Here is a 14,938-nt window from a genome sequence, read left to right as displayed (position 1 = left end):
ACCAGTTTGTGGGATGGGTCAAACTCATATCCAGATATATCTGGAATGGCAAGAAGCCAAGAATTAAATCTAAAACCTTACAACTCTAAAGAAGAGTTACTGTCACTCAAATTAGAGCCCTAATTTGAGTAACAGTGCATTTAATACACTGCTCAAAAACATTGACAAGGGAACTCTTAATCATGACAGTATAACAAGTCATTTAATTAGGGATATCAATCTGTTCATTTAGGAAGCACAAGTGATTGTGACTCACACCTGCTTTGGTGCAAATGAAAGTGACAACAGGTGCAGCTGAGAGGCAACAGCAATACAACCTCCACAAAGGGAAAGGTTCTGCATGTGGTGGCCACAGACAGTTGCTCTGTCCTTATCCTTCCTGACTGATTCTTTTTAGTTTTGAGTTTTGAGAATTGGCAGGTCTGCCACTGGCACCCTATTCTCTTCACAGATGAGAGCAGGTTCACACTGAGCACATGTGACAGGCCTCAAAGAGTCTGGAGACGTTGTGGTGAACGTTACGTTGCCTGTAACGTCATGAAATCCTCAGAGCGACTGTCAGACCTTACACTGGTGCAGCGGGCCCTGGGTTCCTCCTCGCCAGAGTGTGTAGGCAGCAGTAGCAGGCAACTTGAATAATTTGTTCATCATGATCCGATGTGTAATTAAATTTTCAATTTTTTTGGGCAGTGTATATGGGCAAGGAAAGGTGTTATGGCTTACTGTCCTCTGATACATAGGGGGCGTTAAAGAGTTGTGAACAGCAAGACTTGAACAGATACCTCCTCATGCAGCACCACTTTAGAAACTTCAGAACAGTCTTAGAAGACGTTCATTTGGCAAACCTAGAGGATGGAACGATGAAAAATTTTATATCTGCTTAAAACTCTGCAAACAATACTAAATTATTTCCGAGATGATTGTTTTTAAATGGAACAGGGAAAGTAATGGTGTCCTCTCTGTGGAGGAGTGGCACATGATCTGCCAACTTCCCTTACTTGGAGGGAATTTTGTTGCAGAAGTTTGCTTCAATTTTTCATTACTGCTGAAAGAAGCTGGACTGGGCAAAGACGTCCAATTTTGGCAAATACTGATTGAGGAGAAACGTTAGGACAGTAGAAAGTCCTGCAGATGACTGTTTAACTAAGGAGAAGAAAGGGAAGAGCTCTCACTCTGTGAGAATTTCAGCATGCCTGCCCGAAATTACAGTTCCCACACACAGTGGTGGGGAAAGAACTGTATCACACTGTAGAAAAAACCCATGCTCTGTCCCATGAAACACTCCCTCAGCAACCATACAATGAACAATAGGCACAATGTAGTAAAACCATTCATCACAACAATAAAAGCTTAAGCTTTCCTCAGGTCAGTTACATTTCCACATAACACAAAAAAACAAACAAACAGAATTAAAAAAAACACAGCACCTGTGGAAAAGAGTATTTACGTCAAGGTCTAAATAAGACAAGCTGGTAAATGTTGAATAATTGAACACAAGAAATAAAAGCTCGAATTGTAAAAAGTGAGTGCCTGCCACAGACAACTTAAAGTCTTTTTTCACAAGGCGTATAAAAGCCAAATATTTTGTCAATGCAACTACAAGGTATTTCAAAGACATTTCAAGAAGGACGATGTTTGTCTTTAGGATCACTCTCCTCAGCGTGTCCACATTGGCGCAGACCGAGTGACGCATCAGCTCATTCATAGACGAGCTTTGAGTGGGGCTGAGCCTGAGCCTGAGCCTGTTATCCCCGCTGCAGTCCGCTGGTCGTCGGCTTGTCTGTGTCTGAACCAGCTGCTGAAGAGAGGCCAGCATGGCACCTGGAAAGAAGAACAGGGTGTTTGTCATCGGTGTGGGCATGACAAAGGTAATGTTATTTCACGTTTGTATGTCTCAGTGCGCCAGACGACATGAACGAGCTTTATGTAACTTCATACCTGAGGCTAGCATAACACTTAGCGGCTAACTCTGCTGCTGCTGTGCCCCTTTGAACGTGTTTTCACTTAAAAATGTCAGCTTTTGTGCATTAATGTCACAGCTATGTCTAACAGTCCGTGCTGCTAAGAGCTGCTCATAATGTGTCAACAGCTGACACTACACATTGCAGACATTAGCCAGCGAAGCTAGCCCATACAGGGTACACGCAGTGTATGTCAGCATGTGATTTATGGTGATTTACAGTTTTAAAATCGTGTTTGTAGTCAGGTTAGCTGTGGGTCTGTATCTCATGCCTCACGTCCATTTTCAGTCCATAGTTCATGGCCACCAGTGCTGCAATCTGTGTGAAGGGTCATCACACCAGCAGACTGCTCACATTACGACGTGTGACTCCAGAGCTGTTGAGGTTTCCCTTTGCACCTGTTGTTTGTGTGTTTTATGAACTCTTATCATGTCAGTTTAATGCTTTTAATGTGGATTCACGATAATGTGTAAACATCAGTGCTTTAAGTGTGATAATGCTGTCAAATGTCAGGATGAAACCTGAGCCTGGCGCCCCATCACACTGAACACTGAACAGACACCGTTTCTCTTTTTATGCACTAATGAGGTTCATATTGAAGTAATGCTATCAGCTCTACTCTGACACACATGCTGCTGTCCACCAGAGAAAACACTCAGTGCCTCTCATACTGCTTTTTCAGTCTTGTCCTTTCCCCGTCCTTTCTATTTGATCATTTAATGTGGACATTTTAATGTTCGGGCATCATTTGCAAACTTGCAAAGTAAATATGGTCTGGATGGTGCCTAAAGCAGAAACTAAAGATTTAATAAGCTCCTTAAAATGAACTATTAATATTGATTATGTTTTACAAAATGTGTTTAGCACTTTTCTAAATAATTATTATGAAATAAAATCTATTCACCATTCAATGTTTTCTGCACACAGCATTCACAAATGTCAAAAGATTGTGAAACAATGAAAAGCAGCTTCCCAGAGCCCAGGATTGATGTCGTAAAATGTCTTTGTTTTGTCCAACCAACGGACCAAAACTCAAAGACATTCAGTTTACAATGATATATAAGAGAATAGAAGCAAATCCTCTCATTTTGAGATGCTAGAAGTAGAGAATGCTTGATTAGAACGATTAATCGACTATCAGAATAGTGAGATCCATCATAAGCATCTTCTAAGGACAGTTTGATTAGAGTGACTCCTCCTGTAATACAAGTTCCATCTAGTGGTTAGACAGTGGATGAGACAGGTGAAACTAATGCAAAAGATGAAACAGAGGGTGTTATTCTGCACTGGAGAACAGAAAAAGCAGATGTTCATGCTGATGTTGAGCGACACTCACTGTCTGTCACACTCTTCTGTGTGTTGCTGCAGTTCGACAAGCCCGGAGCCAGAGACAACTATGATTACCCCGACATGGCCAAGGAAGCAGGTGCTTATCTGAACAGAATATGGACGTTGTTCCGTTGCTCAAAAGATACCATATCTGTTTATCTTTATATCTGTGAGCTAGATTCTGTTGTTCAACATGTAACACAGTGTTTTATTGTATTATATATTGTAGGTCAGAATGCTCTAGCAGATGCAGGAATCCCATATTCTGCCATTGAACAAGCCTGTGTTGGATATGTTTATGGTAAGTCCTTTTTTTAAATGTTACATTTCATATTGTCTCATATTTTAATTCCCTGAGTAAAATGAATAAGCAGTAACAGCAGTAACGCATTCCCTCAGGGGACTCCACATGTGGGCAGAGGGCCATTTACCACAGCCTGGGCCTGACCGGGATCCCCATCATCAACGTCAACAACAACTGCTCCACAGGCTCCACAGCTCTCTTCATGGCACGGCAGATAGTCCTGGGAGGTGATAAACCACTGAAATCTATATTGTTCATATTGTTGAGCTGTCCATTCAGACCCTCATTTAAAATTCTTCAAGTTTACCTGGTGGACACAAAGTGGCTTCAGTGCATTTCAACAGAAAAAAATCACAATGCGAACAGAAACCTCTTCAGCAACATTGCAGCATAACCCATAATCCACGATTTAACTGAAACTTTTAAATCCTTCCTTCAAGCTCTTCTCTTCTCCTTCCGCAGGTCTCGCTGACTGTGTGCTCGCCCTTGGGTTTGAGAGGATGGAGAAGGGCTCCTTGTCCTCAAAGGTAGAAAACTATGTGTTGTTGCACTGTATGTCGAGGAGGTGGACAAAATAACATGAACACTTCACAGTATTGTGCAATCCTCCACGCAGGTGTTGTTGTTATTGTGTCCATTGTGTAGTTATTGCCAGGAGCATGTTTTTCATGTTGAAAAGAAAGAATATCAGAGATGGGTCCACATTTATCCTCTGCTGCTATGAAGTATATCAGTGTCTGTCATCAACAAAACAGGCATTGCTGCATCACCTGACAGTACAGATGTGGTAGCAAATTCGCCAGATACCATCATTCTCTACTGAAGTTTTTTACAAGGTGAAAACCCAAGTAACTATGCCTGTTTCTAGTATATGGACAGGACCAATCCCATGGACAAGCACATGGAGGTGATGATCAACTGCTACGGGATGGCGGCAGCTCCAGCAGCTCCACAGATGTTTGGCAACGCTGGCAGGGAGCACATGGAGAAGTACGGTACGTGCTTCAGGGCTCCGGACTGACCGCTAACTTCCATTTTCCATTTTCTTTAAGCAGTTTGCGAGGCCTCAAATGTGGAAGTGATGGCTGTGTCTTGCGTTGAGTTCATGATTTTCACTTTATCATACACACTATCTCTTCCAGGCACAAAACCGGAACACTTTGCCAAAATTGCCTGGAAAAACCACAAGCATTCAACCAACAACCCGTAAGACTCGGCTCACTCTGAAAACAGATTATTGCCTCAAAATGCCCATGAATTTATTTTCAGTCAAGTTTATGTGTGAATACTGTGTGTGTGTGTGTGTGTGTGTGTGTGTGTGTGTGTGTGTGTGTGTGTGTGTGTGTGTGTCTGTTTGAGCAGGTATTCCCAGTTCCAGGATGAGTACAGTTTGGAGCAGGTGATCAACTCCAGGAAGGTGTTTGACTTCCTTACTTTACTGCAGTGTTGGTAAGAAGCTCCAAGGTTCATGTCAGTGTCAGTCTACAGCACAGGGTTGCACAGTGACACATAAGTTGTAGTCCCTTTATTAACACAAGAAAACTGTCATTCATGTTGGAGTGCAGAGGATGAGAGGAAAGAAGCTGCTCTGTAGTCTGGTGGTGTGGTAGCGGATGCCTTTTGTTTCATTAGTTCGTGTTATCTTTTGAAAATACATGGATCTTGAAGTCTTGAGTCCAGCTGTGCCAGGATTGAGGCCAGCACTGATGATAACGACCACAGCTCTCATGCTTGTCCTGCTTCTTTTCTCTCATCAGCCCTACGTCAGATGGTGCTGGAGCAGCAGTTTTGGCCAGTGAGGCCTTCGTCAGGAAGCACCATCTGGAGAACAAGGCAGTGGAGATTCTGGCCCAGGAGATGGTGACCGACTTGGCCTCCACTTTTGAAGAAAACAGCTGCATTAAGATGGTAGGAAATTGTCATTAACAAAGTGTGTAGTGTGATAACATCCTCCAACAGTAACATACCTTTTATAACTGACCTATGAATGTCAAGAACACGAAACCACTAGACAAACTGAAGGAACGTGAAGTTGCACGATGCCAAACCAAGCGTTTCTGAAGAAGAATCACTGTCTTAGGCTCAAGATCGTGTGGATCAGGTTACAGGCATCGAGTAAACATTCCACCAAACGTTTGTTGATCTAAATGACTGGATCTTAAGAAGGAAGGAAGGTCCATGCTGAGTAAAGTCTCCAGTGCAGAGTGTTATTGCTGCTGAGGCTGACCGAGCCGGACTTTTTTGATAACTTGATTGTGACACGTTTGTTTCTTTAAGTTAGTTCCTAAGCTTCTTTTTTTCTGTTCAGGTTGGATATGACATGTCTCGTTTGGCTGCCAAAAAGTGTTATGAGGCTGCAGGTCTGAAGCCCAGTGACGTCAATGTGGTCGAGCTGCACGACTGCTTTTCAGCCAATGAGCTCATCACGTATGAGGCTCTGGGGCTGTGCCCTGAGGGTGAGACTGCACCTGTTAAAAATGTCATTATTTAAATACTTGGCTGTTGGAACATTTGACTGTGAGGCTGAATACACATCGTAGCACTGTCTCCATTCTTGTGGGAGATACAGTGTTGAGGGACGATAAGAGCAAGCTGAATAAAACCTGTTGCCTCAGATGTCACTGAACCAAGAGGGATTCAGATATTCTGATATTTGATTAACATGTAATAGGATTGTACTGTACATGTCACGCTGTACTGTTTTGTGATCTTGAGTGTTTGACGATCTCTGCAGGTAAAGCAGGAGAGCTGATTGACAGAGGGGACAACACATATGGAGGCAAGTTTGTGGTCAACCCCAGCGGTGGTCTCATCTCTAAAGGACATCCTCTGGGTGCCACAGGTACGCCGAGCCCCTCGCTCCTGATGAAAACCACTTGTCGTTCACTGTAGGACAAAGCACACAGTGTGGCAGAGAGTGACAATACCAGATCTGGGATCAGATCAGGGTCACAAAGCATTTTAAACTAATGTTTATTTATATTGTTTGGAGCTGCAGATGAACTATTCAGAGCATATAAGCTGCTGTGTTTATCGTGGTGTGTATCTTAAAACTTTGTCAAACAGTTTCCACAGTGGCCACCAGGTGGCATGTGTCTCATAGTGATGGCCACCTGGAGGGTAACCGGTTAAGTGTGATCCTCAGCCGGCATGTGAGAGGGCAGCCGTCTGTGGTTTTGGCAAACCTCCTCTGTAATCTCTCTGCATATTAAACTGTTGAGGGACAAGACTGAGCAAACAGTGCAGATGACTCCCCCAGCCTTCATCTTCTTACTGGCAGATCCAGTACTCTTCATACATACCATTTTTTCATACTCATCGTCACTGCTGCGTAGCTTTGGGTGCTCTCAGTCATACTCATAACACACCCTCGTTTGTTCTGTTGCTGGACCCCCGCGGAGACCCATTCCACCTTCTTAACTGGTCACACCACATTTTAACACCTGTGATAAATCACAGCGGTCATTGCAATGGTTAGCGTAGCGTTAGGGTAGCAGTAGTTGTGCAGTGCCTTTTGTACTGTTGAGTCTCATTGGATTTTACTTGGATGTAGTTTTGTAATGGCCTAACCGCCTAACCCTAACCCTAACCCATCAATGCTCACTCTATCTCTTTGTATGCGAGTGCCCCAGTCAGCAAAGCTCTGTCTGATCCACGGTGTTGCTCTTAGTCATGGTCGTTAAGCTCTGACCTCTTGCCTCGGGAACAGTGCGAGCAGAGATACTGACAGCTGATTGACCTGTGCAGGGACCCACTCGCAGGAGGGAGCGTGATCCATCTCAGAAGGGTATGATGTTTACGTGTTGATGTGACATCCAGGGACCTTGAAGCTTCACTGATGCAGAGCTTGACCTATGTGGTTAATTACCACGTCCTGAAGGCTGAAAAGGCTTGTGATCACCATCGATTCATGAAAAACATGCACCACTCTGAGTGTTCCTTTTCATTGTGTGTAAATTGTATACCTGCGGGGACGTCCAGCCTGGTGGACCCTACAATAGATGTTCAGATTGCTTTGATTTGGATGAAAATACACTCACACAAGCAAGTCCCCATGGAGATGATCAGGAGAGTGCTGCAGAATGTGAACGCTGCACCATGAAGAGGTCTTACCCTTAAGTCCTTTAGCTGATTGGGATAATGGAGAAATGCAAAATCTCATTAAGCAGATGGGATGAAATACTTAGCCATAACGCTAGCGCAGGAGTTGTCCCTGGTGGGATTAGGGAGTGAGTTGTCAGATTAGGAGTCAATTTGTCACCCACCCTCAGTGAGGATATTGTGTTTAACATTGCAGAATGCTTTGGTGTCTTCAAGTGGAGACAGGCTGCTTGAAGATGTCAGGCAGGAAATCGGTGTCCTCCCTGAAATCTCTTCTTCAGACTCTTTTAGACTCTTTCAGACTCTTAACACATACACACACATACAACACATGGATTTTTTTTTTTCTTGGAGCACCTTTTGAGAGTCTCAGTCAGTCCACATGTGAAACTAACTTTCTTTAATCATTTTATGTGTGGTGATTCATGTTTCTTTATCGGGTCCTCACACCTCCTTACACCACACCCCCCTCTGTGAGTCACCCTCACCCATACCCTCTGTTCCTTCTCATCCTGCTCCCTCAGGTCTGGCCCAGTGTGCAGAGCTGTGCTGGCAGCTCCGAGGGCAGGCTGGCAGGAGGCAGGTCTCAGGGGCTAAAGTGGCCTTGCAACACAACATTGGCTTGGGAGGAGCTGTGGTTGTGACCCTGTACAGGATGGGATTCCCTCAGGAAGCCAGGTGAGGAAGTCGTGATCCGGCTGTCAGTATGTCCTTTTTGGTCATGTGAATCAAACTTGATACTAAGAAATATTTTCTATCCTCTTCTCTGCTCGTACCCACATCGCACATCGGAACATTGTGTCTTCCACTGTTACTCTTCTTTCAGCTGGAGACACAGTACATTATCTAGAATGAAATACTACATAGATGAAGTTCTTTTTTCCACATACTTTGCTATCTCAGTTCTTTTTCTGCCTCCCACAGTTCTCGCGTAGGTGCAGTTCTCACCAGCTCAGGCAGCGGTCTGGAGGGGTTTAAAGCTTACCCCGTCTTCAAAGAGATTGAAAATCAACTACACAGGGTAAAATGTAGTTATTCTGTGTTTGATCTGATGGAGCCAGTACATTTCATTGAACTAAAAGCAGCCATATCTTTGATTAGCTTTGCACCTTTTTCTTCCTTTCGGTCTACTGATTGTTCCGTGTGACAGAAATGCAACCATTAGCCCCTCGTTTGTGTTTGCAAGGATTTCATAAATGGGTCCATCAAAGAAGTGGGTTATTAGAATATGTCGCTCTGAACATCACCTTGATTGGTGGTTGACATTTCTCAAGTGAGGACATAAAGTGGCGATCCTGTTAGTTGTCGCCCAGAATTGTCTTGTTTGGAGATATTCCTTTCACAACCACCATTAAAGACAATCAGATCATAATTTTAAGTTTTAAAACCGAGCTTAATTACAAAAACCATATGACAATGGATGGCTGTAGTATTTAATTTGATTTGTGCGGGCAGTGACTGCCTGCCTGCAGCCATTGTATGAAAAGCACTGTTTCATGGAGCTTAAAGCCTCCTTGACTCCCTGCAGGAAGGAGAGCAGCTCGTTAAGAAGATTGGCGGAGTGTTTGCCTTTAAAGTCAATAATGGACCAGGTGGGAAAGAAGCAACTTGGATCGTAGATGTGAAAAATGGCAAAGGCTCCGTCACCAATGACCCCGGTACGTAACTCTTAGATGGTGTTTTGATTTCAGATGTTAAAGCCTTTATTCATCCCCAAGGGAAAGTCACAGCTATGTTGCAGCTGTGATAGCTGCAACTCAAGTGAACTAGTAGTCGAGTGAAGCAGCTGACGTAGTTGAAATTCTGAACGCAGTCTTCATCACAATAACTAGAATTATCTTTCATCTCTGGATTTAATGACTGATAAGGCTGCTGAAATGGACATCAAAGCACGAAACTGAAAAATTAATGTCATATGTTACATGCAGGCACAAATGTACAGATTCGCCCAGACATACACTCAGCCTCATCAGTAGCTCCCTGACTGTTTGCTTTAGGCTGACTCCCCCTATAACTGAAGTTACCAATGCCTGGGGATGGAAGGAGTACTACAATATTATACTAAAAGTACTTGTGTGAAAATGTACTTCAATAAACGGAAAGTAAAAATAGGGTAAAGCAAGATATTCAGTGATGATTTGAGACTGCATCAAAGAGGCTGTGATTTGACACGTTTTTCATGTAGGACTGCAAGGATTGCTCAGGACAATTAGCGATTCACAACACACACGCACACTTGCACACAGTTCCTACAGGGAAAAAAAACATGTTTTCATCTGATGTCACTATTTATTTATATATATATTGATACGCCATTATCGTAGCCGAGGCAGAGAACATGCCTGTTTCTGTAACGACGGACATGTTTGTTCTGATTGTGGCGTTGTGACATTTTGTCCTGGACAGGCCTAGAAAGCAGCAGAACACAGCAGCGTTGATTTTCAGTCAGAGCGCAGGAAGCATGAGTCAGAAAGCTTTCTTCTGTGCTTCAGTGAAAGACACTGCGTTGGATTCATATGACTGCAACATGTTTTTCCACTAATGGAAACTTGAATCAAAATGCCAAGTGTACTCCGGAGGGCTTTCAGTTCAGAGCGCTGTGCTAATGGTGACTAACAGTTGCTTCCAATATTTAACATTATAGATATGACATTGTTTTCCTCTTTGGAGCAAGTGGAGGTTATTTTTCCTTAATGTGTGTATAAGGAAGAGCAAATACTGATTTCTTTCTGTGTGTGAATGTTTAGCTCTGATGCATTAGTTAGTTGACCATAATGAAGATGTTGCTCCTCATGTTTTCCTTTTAGGTAAAAAGGCAGACTGCACCTTCTCCATGAGTGATGAGGATCTTCTGGAACTGATGACAGGAAAGCTGAACGCACAAATGGTGTGTACTTATGTGTCATCTTTGTTTTGCTGTTTTCCACATGAACAAAATGTCACATTAAACATATAAAAGATGGATCAAATGGATTTCTTCCTAATTGCCACTCAGGTCACTTTAACACCTGCAACTGTGCAACTGGATCTCATAAGTATTGACTATTGACAGCTTTCACACCAGCCTAAATGAAGTGATGACCTAGACAGGTGAACGCATTGAAGTTTGTCTTAACTGAACCAAACAGGTTATGTGTGAAAGCACCCTGGATTCCCTGGATGCGTCTCTTTCAGTTTGTTTCGTCTTCCCATAGAGATGTGACACAGTTTTCACTGAGAGCTGTCTGTTGCTCGTAAAAAGACTAAATACATGTCTGTCTGCCAGATTACCATCTGTGTTAACCAGCTTTATCCAGAGGGATGCTTTCTGTTTGAACACATTTCCATTTAGCCCATCAGGGAATTCTGAAAGCAATAGGAAACGATTCGTCTACTCTTTGTCAGTGATAATGTTATATCGAACGAGGCGTCGGCTAATTTGAGTTTTAATATTAACTCTTTGATAACTAACATTGGCGAGCTACTTTAAATGAATAATGTCAGCCTATTTCAACTATAACTTGTGGTAGCCGGTTAGCTTTAGCATGAATTCATGAGTTCTATCAATAGTAATGATACACCAGTAAACACTGATACATTTAGAAAGACTCACATTTCTGAGATTGACGGCTGTGAGTGTTTGCTGGCAAAGTGCACCTTTGATGGATGCATGTCCGCCATCAAACCGACAATTAGACAGTTTTAGCTTTCATGTGGAGAAGCTCTGCACGCAGCACACACACTGAGGGGGAGTGTAGCAAAGGCTACACACTGCCTGCACCTGGATTACTGTATACTGATGCCAGATCTGTAATACTTGCTGAGAACTGGATTTGAACAATTAGGATCACTGTAATATTTCATCTATGATTTTATATCAAATGTCAAGGTTCAAGAGTTTTTATTTGTTAATGTATGTACAATGCAGGATTGCCCAGTGAATAAAGACAACAAAAAAGGCTTGAAAAGGCTACATTTGATTGAAAAACATAGATGAAACGTTATAATAAATGCATCATGTTAAGACCATGTAATATGACCCAAAGTGTCCCACATGGATTTGATCGTCTAGTCTTGGTGCTCAGGTAAATGAGTGAACTGAACACTGAGAAAAAGACTTTACTCAGGTTCAGACATGTGAAGTGTTGAGCTTCTGGCTGTCACTTGGCTATTTTTAGGAGCTCCAGCTTTTTATTCTGTTCACACCAGCTATGAGGCAAGCAATTGAACCTGTTTATTTCCTGCCCTCAATCAATAGAGGCCCCTGGCTTTGGTGCTCTTGGCAGGTGGATGTAGGGTCAGATGACAACCCACTGATGGCTACACAGCCGGAGGCAAACACGCTCAAGCAGCAACAGGAAAAAAATCTTGCAAACTGAAAAAGTGAAAACTCGGTTTGTGCTCGCCACCTTTTCCATCTGAGAAGACTCGTTTAGTGTTTGACAAAAACTGGCTTCTTCTTCAGTGTATAGGAGATGCACCTTAATAAAATTATTAATAGTGCAACTTTTTATTTTTTGTGTCTCCTCAGGCGTACTTCAAAGGGAAACTGAAGATCTCTGGGAACATGGGCATGGCTATGAAGCTGCAGAACCTCCAGGTCAAACCAGGCCAGGCCAAGCTGTGAGACCCGGAGCAGGCTTTTTGTCCTCTGAGCAGCACTTCAAGGACAAACTGGCTGGAAAACTTAACGCCTCCTGAATTTTGCTAATCAACAACCTAATTTAACACTTCGATAACATGTTTTGATCTTCAGATGTGGTCTGTCAAGCTTCAGTTGCAGCTGCTGCTTTGATAAGTGAGCTCCCTGCGTAGTACATGCAGAACCTGACTGACCAATCAGCTTTCAGCCTGATTTCAATCCTCCAACGTCCAGTGAGTCTTTAGGAGCTGCTTGTATGCAACATCAGTGCAAATTTCCAAAGTATGTAGAGCTCCTCTGTGTTTGATGAATCATGTGGTCAAAACACTCAATGTGCCTCTAATTTTTGTCTATTTCTGTCTTTATTACTAAGCGTTTTGAGCCATTTTGGTAGCGAATTTTGTATAGAATATGCATCTGTAAATGATAGCAGTTATCTAATTTTTACAAAAATAAATCATTTGCTGGTGATTATACTTCTGAAGTGTTTTTCTCCTTAAAGGTAGACCCGGTTGGCGTCGAAGCTGTGACCTTGGCACAGCAGGGAGTGGGGATTGACGTTAATAATGACAATGCTGAGCTTGGTGTTCTCTTGTAGGGAGTGATGAGATCCGAGCCGAGACTACAAACATCAATACAGTGCATATTTGTAAGGGATGTTTCAATGTTTTTTGAAAGGTGAGGAAAGTGCTTGTGCCCATAACAGCGCCAGTGGTGGTATTATGTTCCTCACCTGTATATCCAGGCAATGACATTTGCTCCTGTCAGCAGCCGAATACAGGCTAAGTGTTGTCTGTGGCAGGTAAAAAGTTCAGGTCAGCTGCCAGCATGGCGGACAGGTTTTCTTTTTATAATAAATATTCAAAAAGCAATTTTTAAAATTAGTGAGGGATTAAGGTTACATGATATATCCTATAGCTGTACTGTCAGGTACCAGTGACTCTGTGTTTGTTATCAGGCCTTCCACATAGATTTCAGAGACATTAAAACTGAGTGTGTGGCACAAAGGTTCAGTGACCTCCTGCAGTGGCAGGTGGGATCAGACCCTGCATATACCCACACACTTACCAGGCTTGTAACTACAGCCCAGTTCTCTGAGATTTCGCTGATTGGACAGAGGGATTTTAGTTGTGTTGTTGCTGTTCATTCAGCCTCTGTGCCCTACTTCCCTCTTTCTCCATTTCCCCCACATTTTCTGTTTATTTTACAGTTGATCCAGACTTCTCCCTGTTGGCACCCCCCCACCTCCCCTGACTAGCAGATCCAGCCTGTTTTCCTAATTGCTCCTATCTGGCCAACTCCCTTTAGCCCACCCCCCCTCCTGTCCCTCTGCCAGGTGGCCGGCTGGCCAAATGGTGATATTCAGATGCCGCCCAAGCTGCAAGGCTGGCTTGTCCCGCTGACCATTAGCAGTGGGCTAATGGGTCTTTAGGAGATAAACTTCACCAGGCGCAGACTGACGGGGTGGGATGAGGTGAAGCACACTGGTGTCAGCTGAGGATTTTCAAGCTTGGTTTGCATCAAGTTAACTTAAGAAGCTCAGCCTGTGCTTGAATAAATAACTTCGGCTCAAAGCTTTCCTAGAAAGTAAAATAAAAGTATATATTGGGTATGCTGTGTTTGAATGAGACCCATCAAATGTGCAAAGGCCTGGTCTTTGACCATTTTGATCAAACTTTTGCATATAATAAGTCAGTGTGCAAAGCTGGGGTGTGACAGTTACACCATGAAATAATGACATGTTCTCTTTTATATCTAATAGCATAATAATTATACACAACCATTAGGGAGCTAATCTAATATATTCTTAATATAGACTTACTAGTTGAATTCTCACTACAGCCTTTACAAAAGACAAGGCTCTTCAAACCCTTTTATCATCTCTAGCACACTAACTCAGCAGCCTTTTTGAGACATCTTTGAAATGAAGAAATCAATACCAAAGAGAGGCCTTTTTTTTTTTTTTTTTAACTTGAAGGGGAATTCCAATATCCTCAGAGGCTGTAATGCACAGGGGTGGCAGCTTCTTAACACCGAAACACTGCTGCACAGAAGAGCTCCATTATCTTTTCAAGTGAGTGCTGTGATTGCAAAAGTGACTGTTTTTGTAGCAATTACAGAATGATGGCACTTTCATTTCCCAGGATTGTCTTGAGTCAGCTGCTTTAAAGAGATCATCATTGGACGTGACTGGCAAACAGGAAATACTATCGTGTCTCTGGGTGAGGTATGGTGAGTTTACTTCTTGTTTTGGGATAGAATAATTAAAATGTTAGTCTGTAGCGTAGCATAGCGGTAGCATAAACAGAGAGGAGTCATGAAGTCAGTGTACTGATGGCTGCATAGCAATATACTGTAAAGTTAAAGCACATTAAATATCCAAAACATCACTAGCGAATAAGCTTTCAATTGTACTACATATTTAAAATCCTACCGTTGTACACGCGTATGACCACGCTGTGTGGATTTACAAAAAAACCCACTGACACGTGTCATCTGAGGTCACTCAGCTTTAATATCCTACCTGGGAGTGATGCCAGTTATGACCGATGTGCCTCTGATGGGTGTTCGTCTTCACTGAGGACATTTTCATTCTGTGTCATGTGACTGTCACTGGGTTGG

The 14,938-nt window shown here is 42.9% G+C and overlaps 1 protein-coding gene across 1 annotated transcript; it reads left to right on the top strand.

Moving 5' to 3' along the window:
- Positions 1-1,699: 1,699 nt before the first annotated feature.
- Positions 1,700-12,792, top strand: scp2a (sterol carrier protein 2a). The gene is made up of 16 exons (XM_076745653.1): positions 1,700-1,868; positions 3,330-3,387; positions 3,520-3,591; positions 3,690-3,821; positions 4,057-4,121; positions 4,463-4,589; positions 4,737-4,800; positions 4,957-5,043; positions 5,352-5,502; positions 5,903-6,050; positions 6,329-6,436; positions 8,220-8,373; positions 8,620-8,716; positions 9,224-9,353; positions 10,503-10,582; positions 12,206-12,792. The coding sequence occupies exons 1-16, from the start codon at positions 1,815-1,817 to the stop codon at positions 12,299-12,301; spliced, it is 1,623 nt and encodes a 540-aa protein (XP_076601768.1). The 5' UTR covers positions 1,700-1,814; the 3' UTR covers positions 12,302-12,792.
- The last annotated feature ends 2,146 nt before the right edge of the window (positions 12,793-14,938 follow it).

Source organism: Chaetodon auriga, chromosome 12 (assembly GCF_051107435.1).
Source record: "Chaetodon auriga isolate fChaAug3 chromosome 12, fChaAug3.hap1, whole genome shotgun sequence".
Lineage (NCBI taxonomy): Eukaryota > Metazoa > Chordata > Actinopteri > Chaetodontiformes > Chaetodontidae > Chaetodon > Chaetodon auriga.
The sequence above is the reverse complement of the archived record's forward strand: the minus strand, read 5'-3'. Positions and strand labels throughout refer to the sequence as shown.